Genomic DNA, 21,491 nt, shown 5'->3' with positions numbered 1-21,491 from the left:
TTCAATTATTTTAAATATTCAAAGAAAACAATTTTCTTTTTTTCTAAAACAATAAAAACGAACGCGCTAATAATGAATATGTAATCTACTTCCGGTATTTTATTTCCGGTTTACAGCGGATGGGAAAGAATATAAAACGATGTACGGGCAGATAGGGTATTGAATCTTTCGTCCGTGTCAGCTGATTTGTTTCTCGCGTATAAACTGAGAAACATGAACAATTCAAGGTAAGAACATATTTCGATGTTTATGAACATTACACCTTTGCCGAAGTGGCATATCAGTCGATTTTTAACGGCAGAACATGGCATCGAAGTGATGGGATACTCGCGAGCAAAAGAAATCCACCCATTGAAGTGATCTGATCCCGCCGTCTACTGAATCTGGCAGTCCGCAGGTCGACACGGACGATTAAATGTCTGAAGAGTTCTTGGTTTTGAAACAGACACATATTGAAAAAAGGTCCACCTTTGCCGATGCGACATTACATAATGATGAATACCAGTCAAAATAATATTATTTGGAATACGTTACATTTTTATTGTGGAAATGAGACACGTTCGCCCGTCTTGTGCATGACTCACCGACAATGCTAATGAGCTAGATATATATAGTATAGTATATATACGTACATACGTTGTGTAGAAATAATTCTATGGGTAATTTTATATTTCCGGGGCTATCTATTTTAAAATTGACTTCTGCAAACTGAAATGTGGATAAATATCTGGACTGATATATATGTGTAATATTAATTATTCCAAATTTATTATAAATATTGCTGTGTGTTGGAATTTCCAACTTCAGTATACGAGTATCTGAGATTTATAATTTGTCTTTGCTGTTGTCCAGTGCTGTTGAAAGTAGACATGATGCATGATAATTTTTCATAATTTATTTCTTTGAGAATATTTGGTATACTAGCCTACATGTAGCTGTACTAATTTTTTTATGATATGATTATGATATGAAATTACCACAACTGGTCTGTTAAGAGGCATATTCATTATTCACAAATTATGTAGAATCTGGGTGTGGAGCAGGCATGCGATTGCAGCAAAGAGTCATATTGACCCCCCCCCCCTTTTTTTAGTACCAATGTTCATTGGAATTAAATACCATTACCTGAATTTTGTTAAATATTTACGAGTGATATGGTTGGGTAGACTGAATCGATTTAGTGTAGATTTAGTTGAGTAGTCATATTTAATTACTATATGTAGTTTAGTACTAGGGTAATAGTAATATTTAAGCCATATAGAAATGTTTTTTTTTTTTTCTGGTTCATTTAAATTCATCTTGCATGCTGCTCAATTCTATTATAAAAAAATATTTTGCAAATGAAATTTAATAATGCATGATGTTATGCATACAGACCAACATTTGTATGTGAATAATTTGTCTAGCATATAGCTAGAAACGGGAAGTGAGCAGTGCAGCACCCTTCAATGTCCACTTTCAATTTTGACTGAAAAATAATATGGAATGGCAAGCACAATCTATGCAATGTTGGCTTACCAGAAACTAGTAGTAGTTACTAGTTAAATTGCTGGTTGTTAGTAGTAGTAAATAATTAAATTATAATTATGAATTGGGTAATACAATGTAGTGCAGAAACAAAGCAAGACAATTCATCACTATATTTATTTATGTAGATGTAGTTGGGGTGTTCGGTTGTTACTTTGTTCATATATCAAATCAGAGTATCGGTCAGTGTAGATTACCATTATAGTCAGTGTGAAAGTTTTCAATGTGCAAAGACATGATGTCATTCTATAGGTATTCACCTGCGTTTGCATATTGTAATATCTATGTCAAAAATAACGACACAACATGTGTGCTTACCAATTGTGTTTGATTAACCCTTTCACAACCATTGTCAACTTTGTCACCTTCCACATAATAAGTAGTCCCATTCAATATATCATGACAGATTCCATACAAGACATCGATTGAAAATTTGACAAAATCAAAAGATATAAATGACATCACATGCTTGTTTTGATCTAAAATAACTGAATTTCTAGAAAATTACTGAAAAATTATATCTATTGGGTATTTAAATGTTGCTGACTGTGAAATGCACAACTGAAAGTGTTCAATAGAGGTGAAAAGGTCATATGGTATAGATAAGATGATGTTGCAAAACTGTGTTAAGTACATGTAGTCAGTATTTAGCTCACCCAGTCAATTTATCCATGCAGGCCTCAATATTTCATTCCAATTGCCATTAATATAGAAGATTCACCTATCATTGACAATATCTGCCTCATTGTGCCTCTTGCTAGTGGAAAGTTGACATTTTATGGCCCAATACTTTGTTTTTACTTGCCAAAATGATACATTTTCTCAGCATAGGGCATATGCCATCTACATGTAGACATCTTTTTGCCCTTCTGTTATTTTATACCCAAAAAGTTCATTGACCTAATCATGACCTTTTCACTGTCATTGTAAATTTCTATCAATATTTGCCACTCAATCTGCTGGAATATATTTCTGGAGCTGTAGATTACAGACTTATTCTGCCAGTTTGTGTGATAGAATTCTGGGAAAACCTATTTCATGCATGAAAGTTTTGGTTGTAAACATTTTGGTCATGCATGGATAAGTATTCAAACACCCTTATGACCTTTGACCCCTAAAGGTAATACATCCTGGCAATTTCTGGAGCAGGGATTTCTGTCTTATCACATTGACTTTGAAATTTAATGACAATTGGGAAAAGGTCATTGATAATTATTATATCAATTTGAATAGTTTTCCTCAAATCAGGTAGTAGTGACAAACATATACATGTGGTTGAATTTACATGTGTTCAAAAACACACCTCACTTGAAATATATTTTTTGCAGGATTTCCTGACATTAAAAAAAACATCCACAGCTGTTGCCTGGAATACTAGACAATAAATAAACTATGAAGTAAATGATCAAAAAAGTCAGCCTATAGTTGACAGTTAGTATCTACAATATGATATTCAGATTCTCTATTTTTTTCTCGTCCACTGGGGGAAAAAAATGTGGGTCAACATTATATAAATTCTTACAGTGTATATAATTTCTCAGTTGCATTTCCATTGCTTGTAGGGATTGATCAACATTTCAAGGGAATTGTGGGAAAAATTATGCCAGCTTTTTTTGTGAAAAGTGAAAATGATATTGATGTTGAAGGGTTGAATTACTTGGCAGAATAAAAAACTAAATACTGTATTTGCTCTATTAGAATCTCATCTCCGCTAAAAATGCATCTCCAATAAAAGCACATTTTCAGTAAAAGCACATTTTCAGTAGAAACACATTTCCAAAAAAAATATTGTATTTGCTCTATTAGAAGCACATCACAGCTTGAAATGCATCTCCACTAAAAACACATCTCCAGTAGTCGAGCATCTCTGATTAAAGTACATCTACAATAAAAACACATGTAAACCAATATTCGTGGCAATTGTTGCATGTTTTATATGCTGGATCATCACAAATACGACTTATTTTCACGATAGACACCTGTCATTTATGTGAGCTCTTGTAATTCTAATAAAACAAATGTGATAATATGCATGTATACAATATAAACAATATAGGGAATAAAAATATTGACAGGAAACCTTTCAAGACTGTTACAAAAAGAAATTATGCATAAATACAATGGGTGTCCATTAGTATTCAATCCAAATTTATTTAGCAAGTACAAATTTCATAACAATATTTTAAAATTGATGTACTATTACAATATATTAAAACAAAAATTCATGTTAAATTGTGAAATATAATATTTCACATAGACAGGGTAGTGATTCCACAGGTGGTGGCTGTGGTATTTAAACATGGATCAGATTTCAGGTCATTTCATTAACCTTGGAATGTCTGCTATAGGAGTAAATGTGATTTAAATACTGGTTACAGCTGATTCATTTATGGTGGCTAACAATTTATGCATGGATAGGCACCCCTATTTTACTAATTAACATTAATTCCCAAATGTTGTTTAGAGTGACTGGGCGTGGCTTGTTGTTTTATCAGATCAGTTGCATGGGTCAAGTTAGTCATGCACAGAAAATATTAATTCATAATTTGTTTTTATCCCAGGTCATGGTCTAATAACTTAATATTGTATTTTCTCTATTACTAGCACATATGCTCACCTAAATTACAGAGGTGTTTCTATGGTCAAAATTAAATAATTAATATTTTAATGATTCAGTAAACAAAAAAATTAGTTCTTAGTTTATTTCTGTTGGAGATGTGTTTCTGAAAGAGCAAGACTGACTGTCATTAAAATACCAAAACCAACCTTTTATCACTTGACAAAATAAACACTATAATTTATTCCATATTTAAAAAAAAAAAAAAGACTAAGACGTGTACTAGCTATAACCAATTGAAAGTTATACATGTATATACATTTTAACTGAAATTATCAAAGACATTAATGGAATAAAAACTTTTGCACCAACATTGGTGAGGTGAATTATAGTGTCCATACAAAGGTATCATATTTCCAGAACAAACTTGCAAAAATTTGAGTTTAACTCTTTGAGATTTTTTTTGCTTAAATTCAGGTAAAGTTGTAGATTCAGGTACACATTTTCTGTAAATTTCACTGAATTCAATCTTAATTTTGGGCCGAACAGATAAAATGTGACATTGATTCTAGTTTTTGATGAAAAAAATTAAAATTTTTGTAACATGTGGAAAATAGCAGACTATAAATGGAACTGAAGTTGATAGTGGATTAAATTTTAAAAGGAAAAACAAATTAACAAATTAGTAGACACTGATGTTCTAGGGTGAGCTCCTAGGGGTTGACAGGCTGCCTTTTAATTAATTAACATAAGTATTAAATGACAGATCTTTCTCAAATCACTAAGCACATTATTTAAGTAGGGCACCAGTTAAAAATAACATTATCTGGTATTCTGTATGTGTGATATTGTCTTCTAAAGCTTTTGGAAGAGTCTATTATTGGTGGGAGCTGAGGATTCCCACTGGAAGAGGAGATTTTGAATAAATGAAGTTCACCCTTTTATTGACAGCATTGAACTTGGCTGTGTAACTTTAGTACCTATGTGTAAGGTCAAGCAGTTTCAAAATCAAACAAACGTTAAAACTTCAATAAAGGCTGGTTGAATCCTCTGTACACATCAGTTGTCCATTTTATGGTCTATGATGGAAAAGACCCTGTGTAATGGGCAAATTAAACGGCTGAATTAAGATCTATTCTTTGGGTGTGACTGTACAATACCTTAGTAGTAGAGCTGGGAACACTGTTTGTATGTGAGATATGGACTGTGACACCAATTTACTGACCTTGTATGCGTTACAGATAGGATACCAGTAAAATTGACTACAATGTATTACCATTGGTAAGTGTAACATTTCAGAAATACGGGACTGCGAGTTAGAGGTGAATCTATTCATAGTACAAATGTAGTTAGTCGACTATCCTACGATTTAATTATCTAAATTCAGTAGATTTATATTCTACTAGGTCAGTCGGTTGTATCCCATGTAATTTTTATGGATTCCGGTTTGATTTAGTCTTGACACAGGATTTGATGAACACATACGTCTCTTTGATTTTAGCATATCAACGAGTTCACTATACTATATTAATAATATATGCACCAACAATTTCACACATTCTCTTGAATATGAGGTAATCACCTTTTTTTTTGACTGTTTTCATTGTGTTGACATTATTCTACTGATATTCTAAATAATTTGTGGTACAATGTAAATGGTATGATGACTGTACATGACTACTGCTGGACCAACCCTAACCTTGAGGAAAATAATATAAAACCTACCTACAAAGAATGATTTCCTTTTTTATTGCTTGTCACCTACGAAATATACCTTTCATAAACTTTCTATTTCATTAATTGTTCGTACACATGTACTAAACTCCATATAAGAATTGTTTTGTGTATTTAAATTCTTCGTTGTACCGGTGTATAACTGGTTTCAAATTGTACGTTATTACAGTGTAAACTTACTGACCCTAAAATGTACTTTCTATCATTCATGTAGTGTAAAAGATCAATGACTTGAAACTAAATTATGAATAAACACATTTGGGATAGAGTGCACTGAACCATTATTTTACTACCGTTAGGCCTAAATGGTACAGTCTCTTTATGTCTACCACAGAATAACATCTACTTTTTTTTCCCAGATACTAAATATCTGTACTGAAGCTTTTAATTATTATGTATTTGTATTCACAAAGTTAGCGTTTATAAAAACAATCCACAATTTTATTGTAGACACTTATTAATATCCATGCTACAGTGGTTTATAAATTGACTGTGAAATCAGTTTTAACATAACAACATGTACTTATAATCTCAAACCACTCAATATTGTGCATTCCTCTCCTACAAGTGAAGTGCACAGTCTTTACATTGGTATGTGGTAAACCCAGCACTACACAGATTTACCAATTGACAAGGTAATGAATAACTGAACTTGAAGTTGGACTAGCACAATACAAAATGTCATCCACATAACAAATTTACTTAATAGTATCCTACTTTGATGATCTTTTTTTTGCTCGATAACATTTTTTTTTGTTTGAAACTGGTCTATGTAAGTGTATCTGATATGGCTACTTGTATGCATGGTACATGTTTCCATTTGACTTTTGACTGATAAAAAGGTTTTTAAAAGTGTGATTATTTCATTTAATCTTTTAAATCGTTGTTTTTAAATTCCTATACAGCGTATATCTGTGTTCTGAGAGCCACTTGGTCCCATTGCATTTTGGGAACAATAGTGATCTGCTAAGATGATTGTTCTGGGACTTGCCATTGAATAGCTCAATGACTGATAAATGTAATTCTTTGTTCACTTTTTTGTGTTTTTTTTTAGAGCACCTATGACCATTCGTCAATAAATAACTAAAATATATATATGTACTGAAATCTGTTTTAAGAATCATAGAAAAAAATTAAATCTTCAAGTGAAAATTTACAATTGTGGAATCAATACAAAGACTGTGTCTGATTGGCCAATTAATCTCTACACCTAACAGTCAGACCAATCAGACAGCAGCTTGTTTGTTGAAAGTTTGTTTTTTGGCTTATCAAAGTTTTCCTTATACATGTATATCTGTTTGGACTCAAATACAATTGTGTAGAAACTCTTGTATGGATTCCCAATGATGCATTTTCCTGTACTGACATACTTAACTTAATTGCCGTAATAATTCTGAATGTCCAATTTTTTTAAAATTTGTTATGCAAGAACATTAACTACTGCGTAAATACTGTACTTCTCCGATCATAAGCCCTTCCCCGAGTATAAGCCCACCCCTCTATTTTTAGACATTTAATGAGCTGAGGGCATCCCTGATTATAAGATAAAAGTATTAGAATAAAAGTATTGTCCTGAAAATTTCATTAACCCTTATCTGGTCGTGTCAATGTCAAAGTCAAAGTACTAGGGTCAGACAGGATAAAGGTTAAATAATTCCACCATTACTATGTACTGTATTTGTTCCATAGTAACATACATATACAATCATGTAAATGACATAGGTGTGTTTGTGATTGAACTAAGTCATGATTCAAATAATGATCCAGCATACCGTACAATAAATGCAATTATTGTTTTATGTGCACTTTTATTGGAGATGTGCTTCTAATAGAACAAATATGGTAGTATATTATGTATTCTTCATAGTGAAGGCCAGGTTATTATTTCTGTTTACTCCCACTGTCATACTCATGAACTTTGTATATATATTGAGATACTTGAGATGTCCCAAGACTTTGTGCAATTGCTGGAATGTCTTTCAATGTAAGAAAATAATCCCCTATTATTTTTAGATGTTTATATTAATATCACTGGCGTATGCAAGTTGTATCATATTTCAGCCCTATTGGAGTCTAAGCAATTATTTTAAATATCATTTCACTATACAACAAGTAGCTACTGTGATGTTGCGTAATTACTGTGTTTACTGTTGTTTAAACTTTTTTTTCTCTCCTATAATAATGACTTGAATTTTTGTTTTTGATTCAGCAACTTTTGACAGAATCTTTTGTTGTTATTGCTCATGCAATGTATGTTGATTTTACATTTTCTTTTCATACAATGCTGCAATAGTGGCTGGAAATGTAGACATTAGCATTTATCGACATGTGAGACTTATTTATAATGTGCTAGACAGAGAGAAATAATAAAATAAATATAATTATGGTATAATAATAAATATTTAGGTATTCCTAAATTCATATTGATTTAAAATTAAGAAATATTGTAACAGGTCTGAAACTGGATTTTATAAAAATGCAAATACAAATTGAACATCAGCTGGTGTTGAAAATTATGTATGTATTACATAAGAAAATAAATGGAATTTATGATTGATAAAGTCATTAAGAATTCATTCGTAATTTCTATTTTAATAATAACATGTACTGGTATTTTTCTTCTGTGTATGTGTATGTGTTATTATTAGTTACCTTGCGCAAAATAACCTGCATAATTTCTTCCATATTTATTCTAATTTGTTATCAAGACCTGTAACAATGGGATATCGTGTCCATTTGGTTTAAAATCAATGAAGAAATTATAGACAAGTATACAAATATGTCTGCAACACCAATTTTTGACAAAACAAATTATTTATTCAAAGTTATATATACAATATTTATTTAAAATGCACATATTTAATTTAATATTTTACAAGGTTTTTAATATTTAATCAACTGAAGATAATTTGTTTCAGTCAACTGTTGAATTTTATATATGTATGTATGTATGTATGTATAGGTTTAAAATTGAACAGAAAACATTTTTTTTCAATTTGTCTAGACTTAGTTTTTGTCTGACTGACATAAGCTGTACATTAATTGTTGTCCTCCCATAAAGGAATTTACTCTAAAATGTCAGGATTAATTCAGTTAATATGATGTTATTACGAGCATACCTCAAAATAAGTATGAATACAGTACAGTGGAAGTATCGACCAACGTGCAGCAGAGGTCGATGCGACGGTGTACTGTCTGAGTCCATACTTTGAGGTATTCTCGTAATAACCTTATTGTTATACATCTTTTCCTTCCAAGGATACATCATGGGAATGCAGAAATCCAAAAATCCAGCGAACTTCTTTGTGTGGAGTCCGGTCAAACCCCGGTGGCAGCCATGTTTGGTTTTATTATTAGAGAACGCTTACGCGCGTAATCATTCCATATTTTGAATTTGCATTTCCTAATATGGTAGGATGAAAATACCTCGTAAAATACTGCAAAATTACGGCACGCTGTAACTTATGGCGTTACGATGACAGATGTATAATAATAGATAATATGAACTCTTTGAACACCAAAGTCGACTTATGCCACCGTTAACAAATATAAACCCATATAATTTTTTTCATAATTTTTAAAAAAATTGTATCAATAGGAAGTTATGTCCATTTGGTTCAAATCAAACAAAATAGAGAAAAATATATAGAACAAATAAAATGTTGCTCCATAATTTTGCTTTGAAAAATTATGCCACACATAGTTAACCTCTAATATTAATGAGTCTTTCTTATACAATGATGGTATTACATGTACCACCCAACCATGGATGTCAATAAATTATTACTTTTATTGCATGGTTTTATAGTAAATAAGATTGTTTTATTTGTCTTTTGACCTGATGGTATGCCATGTGACCTCATGATCATACTTTGCATATTTGTCATTCATAGCCATATCGTAGAATACAGTATTTTCACTTGCAGTTTATTTTTGCTAAAGGGAATGTAAAATTTGTTGAAATACTTTAATTTTATTGTGGTTTTATACGCTTTATGACAAAGCAGTAAAAATAAATTAGTTAAAAGTAAATTTACATACACTGAATGCATCACTATCAGCACTGTCATGTATTGAAAGTGGAATTCACCATTGAATCAAAGTAACACGCCATCTCTCTTATGTAGGTTAGAATTTGACAATAAAATGATCCTGAGATTTAATGTGATATGCATTGTTTATGACTTTTACCATAGAGTGATATATTTAATGTTAAATTCAGTATTTATGCAAATAAATTACATGAATGCATCAATTATTACATATGTGCATTAAATGACTAGATTTAAAAACTAATAAATCATCTATCTATATACTTGATATGTTTTAGTACTGTAAGTTTTTGTTGTTCTGAATGTTTTGTTTTGTTTTGTTATTTTTTGGACTTTACTCAAGATTTCATTGGTACGCTCGAAATAAAAAATTCTACCAACCTATCTATCTATCTATCTATCTATCTATCTATCTATCTATCTATCTATCTATCTATCTATCTATCTATCTATCTATCTATCTATCTATCTATCTATCTATCTATCTATCTATCTATCTATCTATCTATCTATCTATCTATCTATCTATCTATCTATCTATCTATCTATCTATCTATCTATCTATCTATCTATCTATCTATCTATCTATCTATCTATCTATCTATCTATCTATCTATCTATCTATCTATCTATCTATCTATCTATCTATCTATCTATCTATCTATCTATCTATCTATCTATCTATCTATCTATCTATCTATCTATCTATCTATCTATCTATCTATCTATCTATCTATCTATCTATCTATCTATCTATCTATCTATCTATCTATCTATCTATCTATCTATCTATCTATCTATCTATCTATCTATCTATCTATCTATCTATCTATCTATCTATCTATCTATCTATCTATCTATCTATCTATCTATCTATCTATCTATCTATCTATCTATCTATCTATCTATCTATCTATCTATCTATCTATCTATCTATCTATCTATCTATCTATCTATCTATCTATCTATCTATCTATCTATCTATCTATCTATCTATCTATCTATCTATCTATCTATCTATCTATCTATCTATCTATCTATCTATCTATCTATCTATCTATCTATCTATCTATCTATCTATCTATCTATCTATCTATCTATCTATCTATCTATCTATCTATCTATCTATCTATCTATCTATCTATCTATCTATCTATCTATCTATCTATCTATCTATCTATCTATCTATCTATCTATCTATCTATCTATCTATCTATCTATCTATCTATCTATCTATCTATCTATCTATCTATCTATCTATCTATCTATCTATCTATCTATCTATCTATCTATCTATCTATCTATCTATCTATCTATCTATCTATCTATCTATCTATCTATCTATCTATCTATCTATCTATCTATCTATCTATCTATCTATCTATCTATCTATCTATCTATCTATCTATCTATCTATCTATCTATCTATCTATCTATCTATCTATCTATCTATCTATCTATCTATCTATCTATCTATCTATCTATCTATCTATCTATCTATCTATCTATCTATCTATCTATCTATCTATCTATCTATCTATCTATCTATCTATCTATCTATCTATCTATCTATCTATCTATCTATCTATCTATCTATCTATCTATCTATCTATCTATCTATCTATCTATCTATCTATCTATCTATCTATCTATCTATCTATCTATCTATCTATCTATCTATCTATCTATCTATCTATCTATCTATCTATCTATCTATCTATCTATCTATCTATCTATCTATCTATCTATCTATCTATCTATCTATCTATCTATCTATCTATCTATCTATCTATCTATCTATCTATCTATCTATCTATCTATCTATCTATCTATCTATCTATCTATCTATCTATCTATCTATCTATCTATCTATCTATCTATCTATCTATCTATCTATCTATCTATCTATCTATCTATCTATCTATCTATCTATCTATCTATCTATCTATCTATCTATCTATCTATCTATCTATCTATCTATCTATCTATCTATCTATCTATCTATCTATCTATCTATCTATCTATCTATCTATCTATCTATCTATCTATCTATCTATCTATCTATCTATCTATCTATCTATCTATCTATCTATCTATCTATCTATCTATCTATCTATCTATCTATCTATCTATCTATCTATCTATCTATCTATCTATCTATCTATCTATCTATCTATCTATCTATCTATCTATCTATCTATCTATCTATCTATCTATCTATCTATCTATCTATCTATCTATCTATCTATCTATCTATCTATCTATCTATCTATCTATCTATCTATCTATCTATCTATCTATCTATCTATCTATCTATCTATATACAATATTACTAGAGCCTATTTTTTGATGATGACAACTGCTCAAACTGGTGTATTTGGACCACTTCTTACCTTCAACTTGTTTTACAAATTGATATATAATCCTTGGTGGCGTATACAGTGTATTTGTAATGATTCATTGTTCTTTTCATATTTTACCACTTCCAGAGAATAGTATACATAATTATTGTCTGTCTGCATTACAATTTACTCTCATATCCTTAAAGGGGCCGTGGTAGTCACATATCTGGTGTTCAAATTTCATGTAAATGAACAATGTATTTAACATGTGTTGTGTACATTGCTATGAGTCCCACATTGAACAGGGCACAACGTCCACCGTCCTTTTCACCACCAGTTCCCAGTCTGCATTTTCCTTCAGAAGATTAGGTCATCGATGGCCACATTTTTTGAGTGAAAACTCAAATTTTGATTGTTTGCTCCAAAATAAGGGTTCATTTCTAGTAATATTGAAGAATATAAGAAAAAAAAGTGCAGAAAAATTTGGGCAAGAAAGTCTGGTGGTGAAAAGGTTAACCCGTTGATTGCCACTTATTTTCAAAATTTTGCTACAAATTTTACTTTTTCTATATTTTTTTAAAAACTTTTAATCGAATGTGCTTATTGATCTTCTGTGCTCAAAGGGTTGATTGCAAGCTAAATTCAATTATGAATTATATGTAAAACTAAAAGTCACACATTCGGATGATTTCTTGAGTATTTAATTGTTGCCCTATGAAATCAATAATTTTCAATATTTTATATATTGTCAATTTTTGCTACGTTTTAAACTTATGTGACAGCTGGTTGTATTTTTTGGGGTGGGATATTTCAAATTCTAATTCTTAGATGTAATTTGTATCTCCATGTACATGTATATATAGTATAGTAGTAGCAGGATATGTAATCATTCAGAGGTCATACATCAGAATGACTTGTTATCATATTACTGAGCATATGTCCTATGATAATAGAATTCCTTTGAATATAATGAAAAAAATATTCGGATTGAAAATTATTAATAATTTATTTGGACTTTTACAACCCAAGATAATGAATAAAATAAGGCAGATAGATAACAGCTTTATTACAACTGTGTAGAAAATTTTAAAATTCTAATTTGGTGTTTTAAAATGTAATAAAGTAATGAAATAGTTAACGTAGATTGAAACAAATGTGAAATTAATTTCGAAGAAACATGAATATTGAGAGTTGGCAGTCCACACAATTATTTTTTATTTATCAAATCACCTGGACCAACTTATATTTTTTGAAAGTCTCATATTTAATCAAGAAACTTGCATTTAATTTTTAATTTGCACAAAGCTCCTTAAATTCAAATTTTATATATTACTTGTCTAATTTTATTGTTTTTTTTTGTGACAGGGCTCAAGATAGTGAAGAAAAGGATGTACAACAAGGAGAAGCCTGTCTCTGGAAAGGTTTCCTTAGCAACACTTCACCTTTAACTTTTAACATCTTTGCTAAGAAGAACGTCACTAAGGTCTCTCTTGGGAGTAAACATTGTGCTTTTCTTGTGGACAGAAATGAAATTTACTGCCATGGATCTGGTGAATTCGGACAGTTGGGAACTGGAAAGTTAGATGATGTGACAGAAAAACCGATCTTGGTTCGTGATTTAGCAAGTGAGAACGTTATCGATGTAGCATGTGGGAGTAATCACACTGGTGTGGTGTGCTCGGATGGAGGTGTGTTCTGTTGGGGGGATAACTCGGCTGCTCAATGTGCGAGTGACAAAGGGGATAAGATTACACGGCCGCAACAAGTTCATATTACAAATCCTGATGGCGATGATCCGCTTATTATGCAAATCACGTGTGGTGACCGACATGTGAATGTTTTGAGTAATACCGGAGAAATATGGTCTTGGGGAACTGGACATCAACTTGGATTAGGAACTGGAAATAATCCTGTTATTGTTCCACAGCGTGTGGAAGCACTGAAGGGACGGAAAGTACTAAGCATCAGCAGCGGGAATGTCCACAGTCTAGCTATTGTACAGAAAAATAGAGCTGGAAGGTCACCAACAAGACCCGATGATGTCTCCTACTGCTCCAAATGCAACCAGGAACTTTTTAGCGTATCCGATCAGAGCGATACTGTCATAATATGTGACCACAACTGCCCTGATGAAGTGAATTTACGATCAACGCCAGCGTATTCAATTGACAGTCTTGATGTGTCGTCAGTTGCAACATCAGCGTGCTCGTTGCCAACAGTCAAAGTTTCGCCATATATCAAAAATGATTCCACAAAGAAAGTTCTTTTTGAAGCTGATGAGGATGCGAAATCTGATGATAGCGAGGGAACCTACACACTTGAAGACACTGCCAAGCAGGCTAAGAGTCTTGAAGAAGGTGATGATGCAACAGATAGTGGGATGGTAGATGACACGGATCAATCACAATCACTCTCAGATGATTACGATGAAAAAGCGACAACAAGTTTCCCAAAAGGCAAAGCTGCTAAGGAGTTCCTCAAAAAACAGCTAGCAGTTGGTAAAAAGAAGACCTTGCAGAGGTCCACGGGTAAAGGCCAGAGTGAAGAAAGAATAGTTTCCAAATTACCGCAGGTTCTGCAAAAAAGGTTCAATAACTTCCTGAGTACAGGATCCGAAACCGCATCATCGTTTGTGTCCAAGTACATCCAATCAGCAAGTGCAGATTCTGTATATGAAGTGAACTATGATGATAACTCGATGGAAGGTTCGCTGTCTTCTAGTATGGATTCTATGCAGCATAAAGCATGGATTGCAGACGTATCGCCATCAGCTGATGACATGACATTACAAACTGAAGTATGGAGCTGGGGGAAGGGTAACCTTGGACAGCTGGGACAAGGTGATTTACTAGACAGGTAAGTGTGGTGTAATATTATTGTGATACTTCATCAATAAAGATATTGGCAATCTGAGCCTGTGGAAGCTGTGTGGAAACCTTGCGACTATTATTGTTGATTTCTTGTTGCCACTTGTTTATAAACAGTTCTTGTAATATTTTCATTAATTTGATTACCATATTTTAGAAGAGTTTATCTGTTTTCCTGTTAATTTCCTGTTTTTAAGTACCAAGGACTTTTCAAAATTGTATTTAACCTTTTTTCCACCAAGTTGACTGAATTTGTTTCTGTTAGCTCCAAATTATTATTCTGAAATATTGATGAAATTAAGAAAAAAGTGCAAAAAAAAATTTGGAAAGAAAGTCTGGTGGTGAAAAGATTAACAGTGAATGCCTTATTATTATATCAATAGACTCCATATAAAATAAAAGCAATATTTGGTTTATGTGCATTTCTAACTATAGCAATTACAGTAAATTTACTATACAGTATGTAACTTTGTTATTTTCTGAAAACTTTGATATAAAAACATGGGCATAGTTTGTAACATCGTTTGCTGAACAGATCACATGATATAACATTTTGGATTTCTTGATATTGTTAAAAAAAAAAGTAAAATGCAGAAGTGAAAACACTTGAATTGTTGTTGAAGACTTAACTCTTAATTAGCTGTGAAAGAATTAAATAATAACACATGCTTGTGGGCAGACAACAAATCGTGATATTGCCCGAATAACCATGTGTTATTTATTTTATCACATCGAACAGACATCCACCATGACAATCACATCTACCATACATCACTCACACCCGCTCTCCCACAAAATAACAACACTTATATTTGAAGTATGCAATATTTTATTTTATCTATTATAACAAGTTTCACATTACTCAATAACATACATACATTGTTTGCTGAAAAAAACAACGAAATACACTCAGTAAATGTTATTTTCAGCCATGGATACTCTTTTTTAGTTGAACCGTGTTTCAGCAGTGTGAATCACTCAAATTATCGAGAATAACATTTTTAAAATGAATTGAGAAATTCTCAAACGCAAGTTATTTGATCACTCTACAGATAAAAATGTCAGAGTGCCGTGGAAATGACTGAAATTACCTTCTCACGAACGTACCACACCTATTCACAAGCCACACAGCTTTGTTTAGAGCGTTTTCGGTTAGCATCGGCGTGGAACGCGTAGAAGTGCTTACAGCGTAGAACGCGCTACAGCGACCCCGGCTGCGACGTTTCAGTGGCGGCTTTGCCGTACATTTTTGCTCCATATAAAAAATACCCTATACATCAAAACAGAGTATCTTACTTAATATCCATTCTGGCACGTTCACTGTCTATTTCGGATGGCTAAAGTTCCTTCAAAACCCTGAAAGCAACAGCGGCCAGAACAGCCCCAGTGCAGCGAACGACAATTTGTTGTGCGCAGTATCGTTGCGCAGTAGTTTCAGTGACGTCATCCATGTGATATACCCATGTAATATCCACTTGGCGGGCAATATACCATGTAATATCCATTTTTATTCCATGTCATGTGACCGAGTCTCAACCAATCACAGCATGCGTAACAGCAGTGAGATGTGATAATAAAAGTTATTACATAAACATGTAACTAATTAATGCAGTTATTGATATTTTTTTAACAAGAATGTCCATTTTAATAACATATTAAAATATAAACATTCACAACATAAATGAAATGTCAAAATACATTGTTATGTGTAATTATAAGTGTCTGAAAAGATCAGTTAAATAATAAAATTCTATTTTGTCAATTTTTTTTCAGAATTCAGCCGACCTTAATCAAGACACTTAGTGCTAAGAATATAATTCGTGTGGCTTCAGGTTCTGCACATTCTATAGTGCTTAGTAGCAGTGGACAGGTGAGATTAGATTGTCATATCATGAATGTAAAGTGAAGTTTTGTTCATGTTCAAGGTATACATAATGTGCACCATTCAGGTTGAACAAGTCAATATAGGTTATATCACTTATTGGCATACTGTATTAACAATAATGAACTTTCCACAGTGTCAAATTCACTTTTCCACAATTGAACGCTAGAATACAGTTGCTAGTCCGACAATTTACAAAGGTCTGCTCGTTGTTGTCTGTTCCTTATTTAGTTTTGTGTTTTTGCCAAAACATATAAAATAAAAGTGGCGCCTTCTTTTCAGTATGTTCAAAGACACACATACATTTATTAATTATTATAACATACATATTACGTGCATTTCTGACTGAATATTTACTAGTGGCTGACCACAGCAACATGTTGGTTCTCAGGGTTTTGAGATGAGTTACTGTGAAGCCAAAATGCTGTTTGAATGATGCATGTAGAACACTGTGGAAAAGTAAATTAGATTCTGGGCTGATGTGACATTTGATACTGTGTTGCTATTGGCTGGCAAACTATTTCACATAGAGTCAGCTGCTCATCCAGTATGGTGATGTTGGTCATGTCTCACTACGATATGAAATTGTCTGTTTATCTTTATAGGTGTATTCCTGGGGTTCAAACAACGATGGTCAGCTTGGTCACACTGGTCAACTTGCACCAAAGAGAGTTAAGGTAAGTCTTCTATTCACGGTTTTCTATCCCCCACTAAGCTTAGCTGTCCACGTTCCAATATACTGTAGCTATGCATTGCTTAGTTACTAAGCAATATTCTGAAGTGTTGCCAAGTAACGCTATCCACCACTCGTCAGCAGCTTGGTAATGCTAGCTCTGTATGCAATGAACAATGATCATCTATGTAACAACTGCTAGGGTGAGATATATCAATATGACTATGGTCAAACCTGTGTATTGTAACCACCTAAGGGACTTTCCAATAAAATTGTCTTATAGACAGTTAGTTAGATATAAAGATTGGATTATTTTTAATGGATTGAAAACTAATAATCTGATTCAAAATATTTGTCCAAAAAAACAAATAAGTTAGTATTGAGAAAATAACAGAATGCTAAATATTATTTTGTTCTTTGAATAAAGGCAAATTGGCAAAGATATTGCGGAAACTGAAATAGTGGCCATAAAAGACAAGCGGCTTTTATACACAGGCTGCTTGTATGTTATGCCTTGAGACTGCCTAAAAGTGGTCCCCATAGACAGGTGGTTTTTATATGGGTTGCTCATACATTATGCCTTGGGACTGCCTAAAAGTGGTCACTATAGACAGGTTGTCATTATATAGATGTGGTTGCTAACACAGGTTTGAATGTATTTGCATTCTAGGTACCATCCAATGTACCAGTATGGGATATAGCTGCTGGTACCAACCATACATTACTACTTGCTGATGGACAATCCTATCAACCAGAGATATATTATATTGGAAGACAACCAGGGTAAGATTTAATACATTTTAAAGCGTGGTGGTCGTCGCGCAACGCTTCGAATTTCATGTAAATAAACAGTGTATTTTACATGCGTTGTATACGTCGCTATGAGTCCCATATCGAACAGGACGCGGCGCGACGACTGCTGACCTTTAATCATATTGTAATAGCTGTACTAATTGAATATAAAAATATTTTCAATTGTATCTTTTATATCTATAATCTGATTTACAGAACACAGGAGTTTGTTTACATTTTTCAACAATTGTAGATTCTGAATCACTTCTACTGAATACATTTCCTGTAAATGATAAGACTTTTTTCCGAATAAGGAATTTTCTTTCTAGTCTGAATGCTGTTAGATATGGCCATTTTCTCCTTTTTTCAGTACCAGTATTTTCTGGAATTTGGCATGTGCATTTTGAATCTTGTGTTTTCAGCCTTATTTTCAAACTGAAAACCCCCAGCAAGCATTTCAACAAAATGGCTCCCTTTTGTGGGGGGCATGATGTCCATCATTAAAAAAAAAGGAATGAACATAATTTAATATTTTCTGATGCAGAAAAGTGTGTTTCATTTACTCCTTTCTTGTCAATTTGTTATCCAGTCTGCAAGAGTTGCAGAGTTTTATTCGACCGGCCACTCCTGATAAAGACGCTGTGAAGCGGAGGTCTACCATACCAAAGGGACCCACGGTCAAATATGTACCTCGGGTGAAACAACCAGAAAGACTGCAATTTGTGAGAAGGGTAAGTTCATGTCTCATTGTGAGTTTAATAATACCATCTAAAATTAAAATAGTGATAATCGTCACATGACAGTCAGGCAAAGTAAAATAGCATTGTTTTTTGCATCAAAGACTTGTTTATTAAATGAGCACTTTCCCTTCCTATTCTTCAAGCCTATGACCTGACCTAGTCTGGTGTTCTCTGGTGACTACCTAGCTTAGTGATAAAAGACCCATAGTCTCTGCAAAGGAGAATGTTAAATGAGGTTATATGTGATCCTCTTCATACTTTCATTATAATGGCAGTCAGGATACTGAAAATAAAGTAAAAAAATGGTGGTCATCAGATATTTTTTTTTGAGAAACAAAGTCTCAAATGGTCAAAACTATCATGATTGTTTTGTAATGTTTTAAATATGGGAAGTTATCTTCCACAATGCATTGCACACTTGTACTGTGGCAGAGTAGAACACAGTTAAATTACTGTGAACATTTAATTTAATAATTCTTTTTTATGAAATTCTTGAAAAAGTTTTGCCAAAGTTACCATGCATGACTTCCTGTATATCAAAGTTCACGTTGAAATGTTCACTACTTTCACTATACTGTTTGGCACAATTGGTCTCCCAGTTTATGTATTATCTGATGCAGTAAATGGTGTTGGGTGATTCCAGGCAACCAATCAGCAATCACCTTAGCAAATATCAAACCAATCATATTATTCCTTTCAGCTGGGTTGGGTAAGAAGTATAGCTGCAGCAGGTGACCAATGTGCATGCATTGTTGATAAGAACTCGAGTGGATTTGTCTCAATTTTACATGAATTTGCTTCCACTGAAAGAATGTTTTACCAACAACTAGTAACATTGAAAGGACAAATATTTAAATCACTCCTGTCAACAGGTAAGTCATTATATTTGTCATCGTTTTTTTTTATCGTGGTATACATTCCTGTTCATGTATAAAACCACCCATGAACCACTCTGACTTGTTCTGTTACAAAGCGTCTTGAGTTTATAAGTATAACTACCCTCTTTCCTATTTCTAAGCCACTTCTGCATTACAGAAGAAGTGTTTTCACTACATGTGTTGGACATGTCTCATTAGAAATTCTGTCAATTTTCATTGATGCATTCATTGTAAACTTAACTTCTATAATTTAGCACTTAGATATTTGCCAGTCTGGTAAACATGTCTACTTTCCCTGCTGAAAACCTACATGTATAGCCAAAGTGAATAGGGAAATACAACATAAGTGGACTATGTGTTAAAATAAATCACCATTTTGTTTGCTTGTATACATCAACACATAATGTCACCGGTGGCCACTTTTTGGAAATGGTTAGATCAAATACTAGTGTCTACACTGACATGTTCAATTTAATCAAAGACAAACAAACATTGAAGATGTTATTTATTTTCCATCTTCAAATATGTGTTGACAAATTAGTGTCAACACATATTTGTTATTGTTGATGCCCATGCGTCAGGTGGTCATAGCATGTATTTGTTTACAAACAAGCGTCTACCAATGAGTCTTTGCGTTTTTAGTGTGTGTTGCGTAGGTGACTACCCTCCCACTTTAAGGTAGAGATGCAGTTTACCTGACAGGTATTTTAATTAATTAATTAGAAAACCAAGATGACCTCCCTTGTCCACAAAACTATATATTTTCAGAAAGCTTATTGTATGAATTTTAAAGTTTTGTTAGTATTTTATTTTTATGGACACTGTAGTTTGAAATGTGCACAAAAATGTGCTTTTTTGGTCAAAAGTGATTAAAAAAAAATTAGCTTCTAAACCATGCTTCTGTTTCCTGTCAAAATTGGTTTATGGGTACATCTGTTTACTATGAAGAAAACGCCGTCTTGAAAACTGTCTACCAGTTGTCAATTTTGTAGGGCAGCAGCTCAAATTTTACTACTTCAAGTTTATGCATAAATTAACACCCAGGCTAGTTGTCTGTACGATTGCTGTAACACTATTCAACTAAAAACAATGCCCCGACGGCGTTTTGAAGATAAACACATTGTCAATCATTTGTGAAAATTTCAAAACAAAAGGTCAAAGCGTCTAGGCGCTATTTTTTTTAAAGTTCTGGAATGTGCACTAAAAAGAAGCTGAGATTATTGCTAATTTGCATAACAATTCACTCAGTAAGAAGTTTCCTAATGCTCATAATTAAAATGGCTGTTACAGTTTCAAATTTAAATGTATTACCGTTTTGTAAAAAGTTAAATACAGTGCATAATATGGAGATCCCGTCATTTCTTTTCTTCACCATGTTTTCTTTTTTATTATTTATGTACAGCCTTGCTACATCTTGCTAAGCATTCAAAAGAGAGAATGTTTGCAC

General features: G+C 32.4%; 1 protein-coding gene across 4 annotated transcripts in view; it reads left to right on the top strand.

Annotated features, from left to right (window-relative positions):
- The first annotated feature begins 107 nt into the window (after positions 1–107).
- The window catches only part of LOC102809689 (alsin-like), a 52,111-nt gene continuing 30,727 nt past the window's right edge, over positions 108–21,491 (top strand). For all 4 annotated transcript variants that reach the window (XM_085496062.1, XM_085496060.1, XM_085496061.1 and 1 more), the window contains exons 1-7: positions 108–227; positions 13,578–15,068; positions 16,853–16,949; positions 17,567–17,638; positions 18,305–18,417; positions 19,016–19,157; positions 19,867–20,038. In XM_085496062.1, the coding sequence (XP_085352188.1) occupies positions 214–227; positions 13,578–15,068; positions 16,853–16,949; positions 17,567–17,638; positions 18,305–18,417; positions 19,016–19,157; positions 19,867–20,038 (2,101 nt within the window). In that variant the 5' untranslated portion in view covers positions 108–213. The remainder of the gene's footprint in view (positions 228–13,577; positions 15,069–16,852; positions 16,950–17,566; positions 17,639–18,304; positions 18,418–19,015; positions 19,158–19,866; positions 20,039–21,491) is intronic.

This window comes from Saccoglossus kowalevskii, chromosome 22 (genome assembly GCF_978046115.1).
Source record: "Saccoglossus kowalevskii chromosome 22, keSacKowa6.1, whole genome shotgun sequence".
Lineage (NCBI taxonomy): Eukaryota > Metazoa > Hemichordata > Enteropneusta > Harrimaniidae > Saccoglossus > Saccoglossus kowalevskii.
Note: the sequence above shows the minus strand (reverse complement) of the source record. Positions and strands in the feature narration are given on the sequence as shown.